Source organism: Peromyscus maniculatus, chromosome 17 (genome assembly GCF_049852395.1).
Source record: "Peromyscus maniculatus bairdii isolate BWxNUB_F1_BW_parent chromosome 17, HU_Pman_BW_mat_3.1, whole genome shotgun sequence".
NCBI classification, from domain to species: domain Eukaryota; kingdom Metazoa; phylum Chordata; class Mammalia; order Rodentia; family Cricetidae; genus Peromyscus; species Peromyscus maniculatus.
In genome coordinates, this window is record NC_134868.1 from 57,322,174 (window position 1) to 57,334,270 (window position 12,097).

General features: G+C 48.2%; 1 protein-coding gene across 1 annotated transcript in view; it reads right to left on the reverse strand.

Moving 5' to 3' along the window:
* Tmem255b (transmembrane protein 255B) overlaps positions 1-12,097 on the reverse strand; it is a 32,571-nt gene that overhangs the window by 13,282 nt on the left and 7,192 nt on the right. The window contains exons 3-4 of the mRNA XM_006981284.4: positions 10,325-10,387; positions 2,626-2,715 (exon numbers count right to left, since the gene is read on the reverse strand). Of these exons, the coding sequence (XP_006981346.2) occupies positions 2,626-2,715; positions 10,325-10,387 (153 nt within the window). The remainder of the gene's footprint in view (positions 1-2,625; positions 2,716-10,324; positions 10,388-12,097) is intronic.

Sequence of the window (12,097 nt, forward strand, 5' to 3'; positions counted from 1 at the left end):
AGGGCGGAGGAGCAAGTAGGCAGTTTCTACAACTGCTAGGGCAGAAGACAGCTGGGGCCTGGGACTTAAAGTGCCATAGGGCCATGTAACCTGTAAACGCTTCTTCGAGTTCGTGACTATGTATCAATGCCATGTCTGAAAGCACCTACTCCTGACCTAAGCGGGGTCTAGAAACCACAAGCAGTTCTGGCGGCAGACGAAGAGTCATTGACGAGTCGTAGGCAGCAGCTATGGTGGGGCATAGCAGCTGTGTGCCAGGCTGGGCGTGGGCGGATTCAGATGGGAGGCAGCCCTATTGGCCCCGGGTGATGCATGAGGGGAGCAGACGTGACAGGTACAGGGGAGGCAGTGAAGACAGGTGGCTGGGGTTGGGACTGGAGAGCTGGCTCCAGGGCTCTCAGGAGGACACAGCCTTCATCACAATATGGCAAGACTCAGATCCCTTCCACAGTGGACTTTGCGGGGGGGGGGGGGGGGGGGGGAGGGGGAGATAGACGATGGTGTGAAGTGGGGTGGAGTCTTCACACCATCTTCCCATGTGGTGGCCGCTCAGTGTGTATTCGCATGTGATACCAGCGGCCTCAGAAGCGGACCCCAGTGAGTCACCAACAGTCTGGCCACCCACCCCCACAGAGCTGCAACCGACCACAGGACACCAGGGGTCTAGGCTTTAGGGTGACTAGATGATACTGTGTGTCAGGGTCCAGCCGGGGCTACTCATGTGGACCTTCTACTGGACTCTCAACCACACTGGTCACTCCTCAGAGACCCTGTCCTATCTGCATACAAAGGCAGGCACACGGGGACGGGCACAAACAGATGGGCATGCTCAGGTGGGTGCATGTGGCAGGTACACAGACAGATATGCAGACAGACAGACTACCTTCTAGACTCTTCTCATCAGTGAAGCCAGGAAGGGTGAGCAGAGTCCTTTCACACCTATGGCTGCAGGCAGGAGATTTTACTTACCTGGAGACAGAAGTCTTTGGAAGGTGACTTCTCCCAGACAGGCACTGAAGAGCTGAGAGGGCATGGGACTGAGAAAACCTTACCCTACACAGGGACAGAATCTCAAGGCAAGACTGGCACATTCTTTTGGGAGCACTGTAGTCTATATGCCTGTCCAGGGAAGGCAAATGGCCAGATGCCTGAACACCAAACTGCAGGTACTGGGGGAGCTACACACACCTGTACATACATACATACATACATACATACATACATACATACATACAGAGGTGTACATACGTGCAAATGCACATGCACAGAATTCCTACCTGCTTGGTACATATCAAGCCGTCATCATCATCATCCTCATCCTCTTCATCATCCTCATCATGTCACTCACATATCATATCATATCATATGATGCTACTCATCATCTCCTGTGTCGCAGCACATTGTACCACACCACATTGTGCCACAGTACATGTCATTCAGATCACAGCCTACCACGTTGCCACTCCATATCACAGCATGTTTATATCACATGACATCATGCTCTGTCACCTCCTCCTACATCACGGTCTATTTATTCTCTCACACCATAGTCTAGACCATATCACGCTGCCCGCATCATGTTCTACTGTGCCTTTTATATTGTGCCATATTATTCACACTACAGCACACATCACAGCACAGCATGTCACATGACAAACTCCATGTACTTATTCCTTAATTTGATCTGTTGCATTTGGCAGGAAGCCTGGCGGCTCATCATTTGCCTATGGCACCTGGAAACCTGCCTGACCCCATAGCTGCTAAACAGGTGAATAAGCACGCCTGTTCCCTGTGGGGGCAAAGTTCAGATTAGCTACAGGTCAAACAGATACAGGCAGTGTTCCCTTCCGTGGTCCAGAACTGTGCCACTCATGGGACTCTACATCCTCTTAAAGTCCGTTTCTTATAGACAAGAAGATTTTTCATCCATGTAGCCCCACATTAGCAACAATCTTCGAAGAGAGAACATGGAACTGTAAGCACATGCAAGAGCCAAGTCCGAGATTTCACAGTGCACTTGGCTTTAAGTGCGGTGAGTGCGCTGTGGACAGTCACCTGGACACAGAGCTCCAGAACTGAGGGGGTGGGGACAAGAGTTCCCTAGTGGTTGGGGAGGATTGGGTGGGGGGGGGAGGGTAACTGAAGTACTGAGGGATGTTTGTGTCTGATGTGTGATGTGTTTGTTTGTATCTGTTGTGTGTTTGTGTCTGCACACACACACACACACACACACACACCCCTACTGGGTGTGGTTGTTTATGCTTACTGTATATGGTTGTGTGTATTTGTGTCTGCTGTATATGGTATGTGTTTGTGCCTTCCGTGTGTGGTAGTGTTTATGTCTGCTGTGTGTGGCATGTGTGTTTGTGCCTGCTGTGCGGTGGATATTTGTATTGGCTGTGTGTGGTATGTGTTTGTGCTTGCTGTGTCCTGTGTGTGACCTGTGGGAGGCAGAGGATTCGAGTTGCTGGAGCCAGACTTGGCAAGAAAAGGAAGGACAGCCGTGGCAGCTCAGCTGAAGCTGGTGTGAAGATGTGGGAGTCGGGCTCTGGAACTGAAATTTTGTTTCCCACATGCGCACTGAGCCCCAGAGATGGACTGTGCACCAGTCAAAGTAGTACTCACGATATGCCGTGCTGCGAACACGCCATCGACTATGGCACAGCAGAATGCCGCCACGACACCAAAACTGATGAACACGATGGCCGCCACCAGCTAGGAGGAGAAGATAGAGGAGTGTGGGGTCTCGACCTGAAAACAGCCTTGGACACAGAGTTCTAGTGGATGTTTGTGGCGCCCTGGCCAGACCACCACCACTTTACTTCCACCCACCAGTGACTCAGCCACATACTCGCCCACTGGTCCATGCTGTGGGTTCCGTATCACGAGACACAAGGGTAACCACTGCATGAGGTACACTCTCTGCCCTCGCCTCTGCACACCCAGATGCACTGTGCCCCATTTTCAGACACATGAGTACTTGCCCTGGGCCTCCAACATAACTAGATTCATTCTGCACCATCCCAGCCTGCAGGGGCTCAGTGTCACATCTGGCCACAGGTGACTGAGTGCCTGCCCGTAGTATTTAAACTGTCTGCCGTAGATTCCAATATATATACAGTATATAAAAATGTATGGGTTCAGTTTCTGTAGGATAAATTCCTTGAACATACGTTAACACGGGACTTTGACATGCAGCATATTTAGGTTTTTTGCACTTTAAAATTTTAAGAAAGAATGCTACACTGTTCTATAAACACACTTAGCCATTGACAATAGAATATCTTCCTTGCATACAGAACGACAAGAAATTGGTGCTAAAAAAGATATTTGCCTCAATTTATATTTCTGACTAATATTTCAATTTACATTTCTCTGACTATGAGGCAAAAAACCTCCTTATAGATGTTGACCACATTTATCTTCAATTTTTCTTATGACACAGTTCCAGATTAACCAAACAAACAGGAAAACAAACTCAAAGGATTCCTGGACCCGAGTGTGGTAATGCACTCATAACCCCAGTGCTCAGGAGGATGAGGCAGAAGAATTGTGAGTTCAAGGCCTCCGTTACCCAGTGAGATCCTATCTCAAATCAACCTGCATTTCATTCCTGGGAGTCTCCCCGCAGGTATTTATAATTTATATTTGTTTGTTTGTTTTTCAAGACAGGATTTCTTTGTGTAGCTTTGTAGACCAGGCTAGCCTCGAACTCACAGAGATCTGCCTACCTCTGCCTCCCCAGTGCTGGGACTAAAGGCGTGCACCACCACCGCCCGGCTTATTTATAGCTTCTAAAACATGTGTGAGCCCTGCACTTCGCCCCTCAGCAGGAGAAATCTGTTCAATGTGTGGGTTTATTGCTCGGTCCTGGGAGTTGCATAAAGTCTTTGTGATTAACCAGCCACAGGGAAGAAAGAGGGACAACCATCAAGAAACAGCAAGCAAAGGCCTGTCGTGGTGGTATACACCTATGATCCCCGCACATGGGAGGCAGATGGTGGTGGATGCCACATAAGTTCAAGGTCAGCCTGGTCTATATAGTGAGTTTGAGGCTAGACTGAGTTAAACAGTAAGGCTCTGTTTCAAAGGGAAAACAAGGAAAAGAAAGGAGGAAAGAAATATCCAAGTATAGTAAGCCACAGGCAGCTCTCTTTTTAGCCTCAGGGTAGCGTCAGAACTCTTAGGCATGGGGTTGGTCCATGCACTGGTAATATAGTTGAACCCTGGTGTCCTCTGCCCCCTCTCCTCACTCATCTCAGCTTTTGTTCAACGTGAACTCTGAACTCTGCTGTAAGGAAGGTAAGATCGGAGGCCTCCTCCACGTTTGCCACCCAAGTCCTCCTATGTGTGTGACCTGAATCCTGATGTAGTCACCCAGCTTCGCAACCAGCAGACCCACAGCAGCATCTGGAGTGCTGCTCACGCCCTCTTCTCAGCCTCCAGAGCAGCAGATCAGTCAACAAGCAGTCACCAGGAGGCCAAGAGCCTTGGAAACAGATCTCAGCCCAACACCAGAATGCACAGCATGGTGGAAACCCATGCCAGTTGCCTAGGGAAACTAGTCTCCTCTCATAGGGAACTAACAAGATGCGCCACATGCATGCCTGGGGCATGACCAACACAACTTCACACAGCCAGTCTGTCACTTCCACATCCTCCATCCATGTGAATTACACACTCATGAAGCTCCCTCTCCATCCTCCACACTGCCACCCACCCAGTCACAGCCATCAGTCACATGGTTTCATGGCCAACCCTGCCAGCTGGGGACAACAAAACACACCTCACAGGGACAACTTGGAGCCTATCCCAATGGGAATATCTCATCCTGAAGCCTCTGGGGCTACCATGCCACCCTTGACCAATGCCACTGCTCCCCATAGTTCCTGCCAGCCAACCAGGTGGGACTATCATGACCAGCACTCTGTCCTCTTCATCCTCCAGGTCTCCAGTCATCCCAGAACCTGAGGGCTGTGTCATGATAGTGGAAGGAAGCGGCAGCATCAAGAAACTAAGCTCGAGTACTAGACAAGAGAGGCAAGCGGGCAGTGCACCACAGAGGCTGAGGGCAGGTGGGTTACCCACACACCTGGGATGGAAGCACCACCCTCTGATGAACAAGGACCGTCAGACAGTCAGCAGGTGTTGGGTCTCTGACCCCATCAGTCCCCACCACAGGCTCTGTCACCCCACAGCACTGGGGCTGTGGTGGGAGCTGTTCCAGGTGCTGAAAAAAGTGACTGCACAAAGGCTGCCTGCTTTCTGAAGCAAGGTCTGGAGAAGGCAGCCCTTCCAAAACCCGAGCCACGGCTGGGCACCCCTGTGTCCCATGTACAGGAAGCCAGCATTTCTGCTCTGGCCATCGTGATGCCCGGCCATGCCCCAGCCATCTGAGACAGAGTGACCACACAGCGGGGGATGACTGAGCTGGGTCCAAGTCAAAGTGCACTAGAGAAAAAGACAGCCAGAGTTCCCATTCCCCTCCCCGGAGCCCATGGGCATGAGAGAAGAAACAGAAAGTAAAGAAACCCTCCAGTGTGCCAGTTCAAAAGAGAGAGAGAGAGAGAGAGAGAGAGAGACAGAGACAGAGACAGAGACAGAGACAGAGAGAGGGAAAGAAAGAAAGAGAGAGGAAGAGAGAGAGGGAGAGAGAAATAAACATACAGAGAGAAAGGAAGGAAGAGGAACAGAAACAGAGAAAGAGAGACAGAAAGACAAGTGGAGAGGGAGAGGGAGAGGAGGGAGGGAGAGAGGGAGGGAGGGAGGGAGAGAGGGAGAGAGAGACTGGCTGAAGACCATCTTGACAACGTGCGGCTCCTTCCTCAGCCCCTGTGAGGAAGAAGGAAGGGCCTGTGGCCCACAGCTCCAGTGTGGCAGTAAAAGGTTCAGGAGGGACACACAGGCCACACCTGCCTCAAGAGGGGGAACAGAGGTGCCACCGGCAGGGGAGAGACCCAGTTGCTGCACTTCCTGTGACAAACTGCCACGAGAATTTCCTGTTTCAGAGTGACAGTGCTGTACCTTCCAGTCACAGAAGTGTCATCTTGAGTCGGTCAGATGCTGAGAACTACTGACTGAAGGGAACGTAGGAAGGGAGGGGATGATGCTTCGCAAGGCTCGGCAGGCCCAGAAGCCCTCTCCAGGGAATGCCGCTCATCCTCCTCACGGTAGGAGAACCCCCCTCTGAGTCTTTCTTTGATTTCCACTGGAGATTGCCATAGTATTAGGCAGAGATAATGGTGAAATCATTTCTAATTAGATTCCACCCTCAGAGTGGACAGACAGGAGCAAGGACAAATGGAGTAAGTGTCTGGGACTTGCCTCAGCCTCCCACGGGGAGTACAGAAGGAACCAGAGATGAGCTCTGAACTGGCTGAGAGGTGATGGGTGTACATGGGGGCACTGTGCTCGTCTACTTTTACATGTGCTTAAATTTTTTTCTACAGTACAATTTTAAAATAAAGAGAAACCAAAAGAAAAGCATTTTGCAGAGCTAAACATAGCTATCCTCTCCTTGGCTGAAGCTGCCCGCCTGACGCCATTCCCTGGAGCAACCTAAATGCCCCCCCCAAGATACAAAATAGTGGCCCCCATTTCTGAATGCTCACTGCAGATACTGCGAGTACCAGCCCTGCCCCAGACAGCCCTGAAGTCCAGAGTGGCTCAGTTCCCTCGTACTACAGCACTTACGGTGGGCTCAGGTGTAAGGTACCAAATACCATTTTTTAATTTCCTTAGTAGGCTTCCTCCAGGCCCACAGCCTATTCAGTCTCAGGTTCTCAGCCAGTTGATCAGTGTCAGGTATATATTCCATCTTAGGGAATGGACCTTAAAAATTTTTTTAATGGTTGGTTACTCCCATGACACATGTGCCACTATTACACCAGTAGATCTCACAGGCAGATCACTGCTGTACATCACAGTGTTGATAGCTGGGTGATATCAATGATTACGTTTCCTCCTTCAGGGCCATGCAGAGGACCTTCTAGCACCATGAAGGCCAGTCAGCTGGGGTGAAGCTTCCAACTGTACACAAGTAAGGTACCCAATCATAAATGTGTGTTATATTGAAGTGTGTGCTTGTCCTATAAGGGCAGAAGCAAGAGTATGCAGGAGCCACACACAGCCTATCAGGAGAGTCTAAGGACGCGGGGGACCAACTTCACTTGTCCACTGGGGGACCTACCTGCTGCCCTTGACACTACATAGTCTCTGAATCTTTATGCTCAAACTGCCAGGCCCAGAGGAGCCATGGTCGGGGTTTCTGGACTCCACCAGGAAAGGTAAAGCTGCTCTCTGCAAGATGACACAATCTTACAGACACAACCCCAAGGAATCCACTGAAAAGCTATCAGAAACAACAAATGAGCTCTATGCCCTGCAGGCTGGGAATGAACTTAGCAAAAGCCACACGGTACCCTTTAATGAATAAAACTAGGAATAACGTTAACAAAGTTAACAACAAGAACAAAACTCATACTCAGAAAACCAAAAACATTTGTGAAAGAAGTTTAAAAAAAAACATGCCAGACAAATGGGGAATGGTTGTATTCCTGGGATTGAGCCCTCTGCCTTCTGCCTTAGCACCGCACATTTAGCATGGTCCCTACCAGATATCTTGCTGTGGAGGTTCAACCCATGATAATTACAAGGGATCTTGTTAAGCCAAACAACCTGGAAATGCAGAACAAAGCCGGAAGACTCATATCCTGATTGCAGAGAATATGACAAAGTTGAAGAAAACAAACTGGTGTGGCTCATAGGCAGACCCATAGACCAGCGGGGCAGAACGGAGAGCCCAGAAACCAGCCACATTCTTATGGTCAGATGATGTAGGCACCAAGCCCATTTGATGGAGAAAGAACAGATTCCAATCTCTCGGGCACCACATCCAAGCTGTCAGCCCTGCTCGGTCCTACATGTCTTGCACAAGAACCAAGCCAGATAACTAGCTCTCAGCCCTCAAAGAAACTTGTCTTTGCAACAGATGGACAACCGGTCAAAATGCAGAGAACACGAGGTCATGAGGTTACCAGCCCTGGTTGATACTTCCACAGCACAACTCCTATACCCAAGGCTTGAAGACCATCATGGAAGAGGGAGCAGAAAGATTGCAAGAGCCAGAGGGCCAGGAAATCTACTGTGAGACTGTGTCTCCTAGAAACGACAGCGGAGCTTCACCCACGGTTCCTCAACAACATGGCTGCTTAGACAAGACCTAAAAAAGTACACCAAGTTAGTTTTACAACAATAATTCACAACAGTTCACCAACAAATAGAGTCTACAGTCCCCTGTACTACTCATGGCTATTAATACTCTATGAACTTGGACAAACATCATCTAAATGTCTACTATTGTGTTGGTCTGAATAAGAATGCCCCCCCCCATACGCTCATATATTTGAATGCTCAGTCTGCAGTTGGTGAAACTACTTGGGAAGGATTAGAGGTGTGACCTTGTTGAAGGAGGTGTCTCTCTGAAAGTGAACTTTCAGGTTTCAAAATCCCACACCATCCCATCAGCTCTCTCTCTCCCCACCACCACCACCAGGAGTTTGAAGATAGGATGTCAGCTCTCAGCTACTTCTCCAGCACCATGTCTTCCTGGGTCTGCTGCCATGCACCCTGCCATGATGATGATGGACTCAACTCTGAAACTGTAAGCCAGCCACCAGTCAGCAGTGGCCATGTCAGAGGAGCTGCGGTCAGCCGTGGAGCTCGTGGAATAAAGCTCACCAGAGATCACGGCCACCGTGGGTACAGCCTGGACAGGCAACGCCCTGGGGAATGGTCTCCAGAACGCCCCCTTGCTTCTGCTGTGCCTTCTCCTGCCTGCTGCTGTCCTGTTCCTACTGTACCTGGCCAGGTGTGATTGCTCTGTGAGAGAATCCCACTGTATCGAGTACGCTGTGATTAGTTCATGGGAAAGTCCCACTCTTCACTGGGCAATCTCCTTGCAGATCATAATGAACATGATTTTTTTTATAGAGCAACGATGCTTAGCTAGATCAATGATTTAAAGATACAGGTGGTTAGGACTGTTAGTGAAGATGATTGGGGAAATGGTCTAGGTTATTCTGCCAATTGCTCCAATGAGAGACACAAGAAAAATAAAAATAAGGCTAGGAGTCACCTTCCTTTTTTCCTAGATGTAAGACTTGCTGAGGATGAAAAATAAGAACAAGGAAGTTTCATGCACTGTAGACCCACGAATTCTGCCTGTGGGTAGAAAACAGGCTGATGATCAAAGAAAGCAATGACGTCCCTACACCCAAGGTTAGGTCCGAGTTCCTTGATCATGCAGCTTACATACAGAATTAATCACAGGCTTCGGTATACATTTTGAAAAAACAAAGTTGTGAAAAAAAATTAGATGACCCCATTGTGTGTAAAGAAAAAAATAAATGGTTAGACCGCTTGAGTAAAGTTTTGTAGAGTAGAAATAGGACAGGAATCTGCTACAATGAAACCACAGACAGCTGCCTGCCAGTGCTAAGGAACTGGCTGAGATACACTCAGCTTGCCTAAAACTTTGTTAATCAATAATAAAAGGATCATTGCTTTGGGGTGAAGATGTTATGATGGGAGAAATAATACAAAGCAAAATTATTAACCACTTGTGGGCTTCTAAGAAAAACATGTAATGTCATCATAATATGATTTCTTCCTTGTAAAGAGTTTCATTTGTTTCTGGAAAATATGTAATGTGTGGTTGTCAGGTAATTTCTTCTTGCATGGAAGCTTTTGTCTTAAGTGATATAAAAGGGATAAGAGAAAAATGAATAGATGGGAGGAGAAAGAGAAAAATAAAATAAAGAATTAAGCTTTACCCCCCTCAGGTAAGTTTGTGTGTTCATTAGCACCTGCTCCACCATCTCAGGTAAGTCTGTGTGTTTAATAGCACCCACTCCACCATCTCAGGTAAGTCTGTGTGTTCATTAGCACCTGCTCCACTATCTCAGGTAAGTCTATGTGTTTAATAGCACCTGCTCCACCATCTCCTCTCCAGGTTCTTCCACCTGCTGAAGCTTGACTTCGGCAACCAAGTAAATGTTTTTGTCTGTAAGTTGCCTTAGTTACTGTGTAACACATCCATAGAACAGTAACTTTGTTTCTAAGATCTGACCCCAGCATCCCCTGCTCTGGTTTTATCTCTGCTTCTCTCTGTTCCCCAGTGGGGTATGCTCATTTAGAGTAAGCTGTGGAGTGGCACCAACTAGACCCTAAGTCTTGGGTTGTGTAGTATATCGAGTCCTGGGGTTTCAGATGAATGTGGAGACCAACACTCCCACAACCCCATGTGGAAGGAGATGTTTCTTACCATTTGTCTTCTATTCTCCACCAGGTGGATGCCAATGATTCCCAAGAAGGACCCAAAGCCCAGCTGAAATGAAAAGAACAAGAGAGAGACGTTTGGTTAGCCATCGCAGTTAACAATGCCCCTGTGCAGGTGAGAAAGCTCAGCATGTGAAGGCACTTGCTTGCAAGCCTGATGACCTGAGTTCAATCCCCAAGACCCACAGGACAGAAGGCAAAGAACCAACCCCCTGACCTCCACACGTGTACCATGGCATACATAAATATGATTTTTAAATATTTACTAATTCCCCTTAATTTACTAATAACCCCTTTAAAATGTTTTTTGTCCACTTGGGTATGTTAACTCATATCCTATAATCCCAGCACTTGGGAAGCTGAGGCAGGAGAATGGCCAACTTGAGGTAACAAATGACAATGTCTTTTAAAAAAAACAACTAAAAATAAAATTAAATACTTTGTTGGGAGAAGAGTGTGGCCACTCCCACCACACGGCATGGAGTTGCTTTCCCTAGAGAGGGACAGCACACCACCAAAGCCCGCTGGTGGGACAGACGGAAGCGGATGCTTCCAAGAGATCAGTCCAACTTTTGGTCACAGGACTCCATCTTGGTACACCTTTGCAGGGATGTCACACTGAGCTTCTGACATGCCCTCTCCAGCCAGCCCAGGAAGATGGAGAGGAATTTGGCAGCTGGGACACCTATGGTGTTTGCTTCAGCAGAGGAGCTGTTAGGGACAAGACCTTGCCCACACTAGAGTCTTCAGATTGGGCGTGCAGAAAGGCAGGGTGGAGGTTTGGGGTCCAGGAGCTCTCCTAGATGGAGGCACAGTTGGGTGTTAGGGTCATATGCTTACACCTGTCCCCATCTTAAAGCTGGGGCATCGGGACCAGGTTCCAGCCATGCTCTGTACACACTGCTCTGAGCCTGTGCTGGTCTGAGGGGTCAATTGCTGGCCCAGGAGGCCCTGCCCATCTAGTCTCTGAAGAATGGTATCTCTCCAAGCACTGAGCTTCTGAAGGCCACACTCCTTGCCCACAGTTCACAAATGTCAGACTTAGACTAAATTTAATATTTTTTTGGATGTGATTTTTATTTTTTTTTTTTTGCCAAAAATGATGCTTTTTTTCATTTCCAGGCTACTCTCCCTGAGATGGCCAGGACTCCTCAGCTTTGTTGTATAGAGTGTCTCTCTGACTTGACTTTTACTCGATTTCTCTAAATTCACTATTGTCTCCATGACAACACAAAGTCTGAGACAAAGCTAATTCTGGTTAATATGGTGTTAGTTCATCCCCCAGGAAAACATCTCCTTGTGTATTACCCTCAGAAATACTGTTATGTTGGAATGTAATCGTGTGGTGATTAGCTTTATCAGCTCATCACAACCCAAAGAGACCTGGGGAAAGAGTCTCAGTGAAGGACTGTCTACATCGGGTGGATGTGGTAACGACCACATCTTTAGGAGACTGACTTAAGATATCTGATGTGGGAAGACTCAGCCCACTGCGGGCAGCACCATTCCCTAGGAAGGAGGTTCTGAACTATGAGAACGGAGGCATCAAGCTGAAGATAAACAAGCAATCATCATGTGCTTATTTCTCTCTGCCCTTGACCATGAATGTGATGCGACCAGCTGCTTCACGCTCCTGTTACTGTGACCTCCCAGTGACAATGGACTATAACCTGAAATTGTGAGCTAAAAATAAACCCTTTCTCCCCTAAGTTGTATTTTGCCAGGGTGTTTTCTCGAAGCAACAAAGAATGAAAACTAG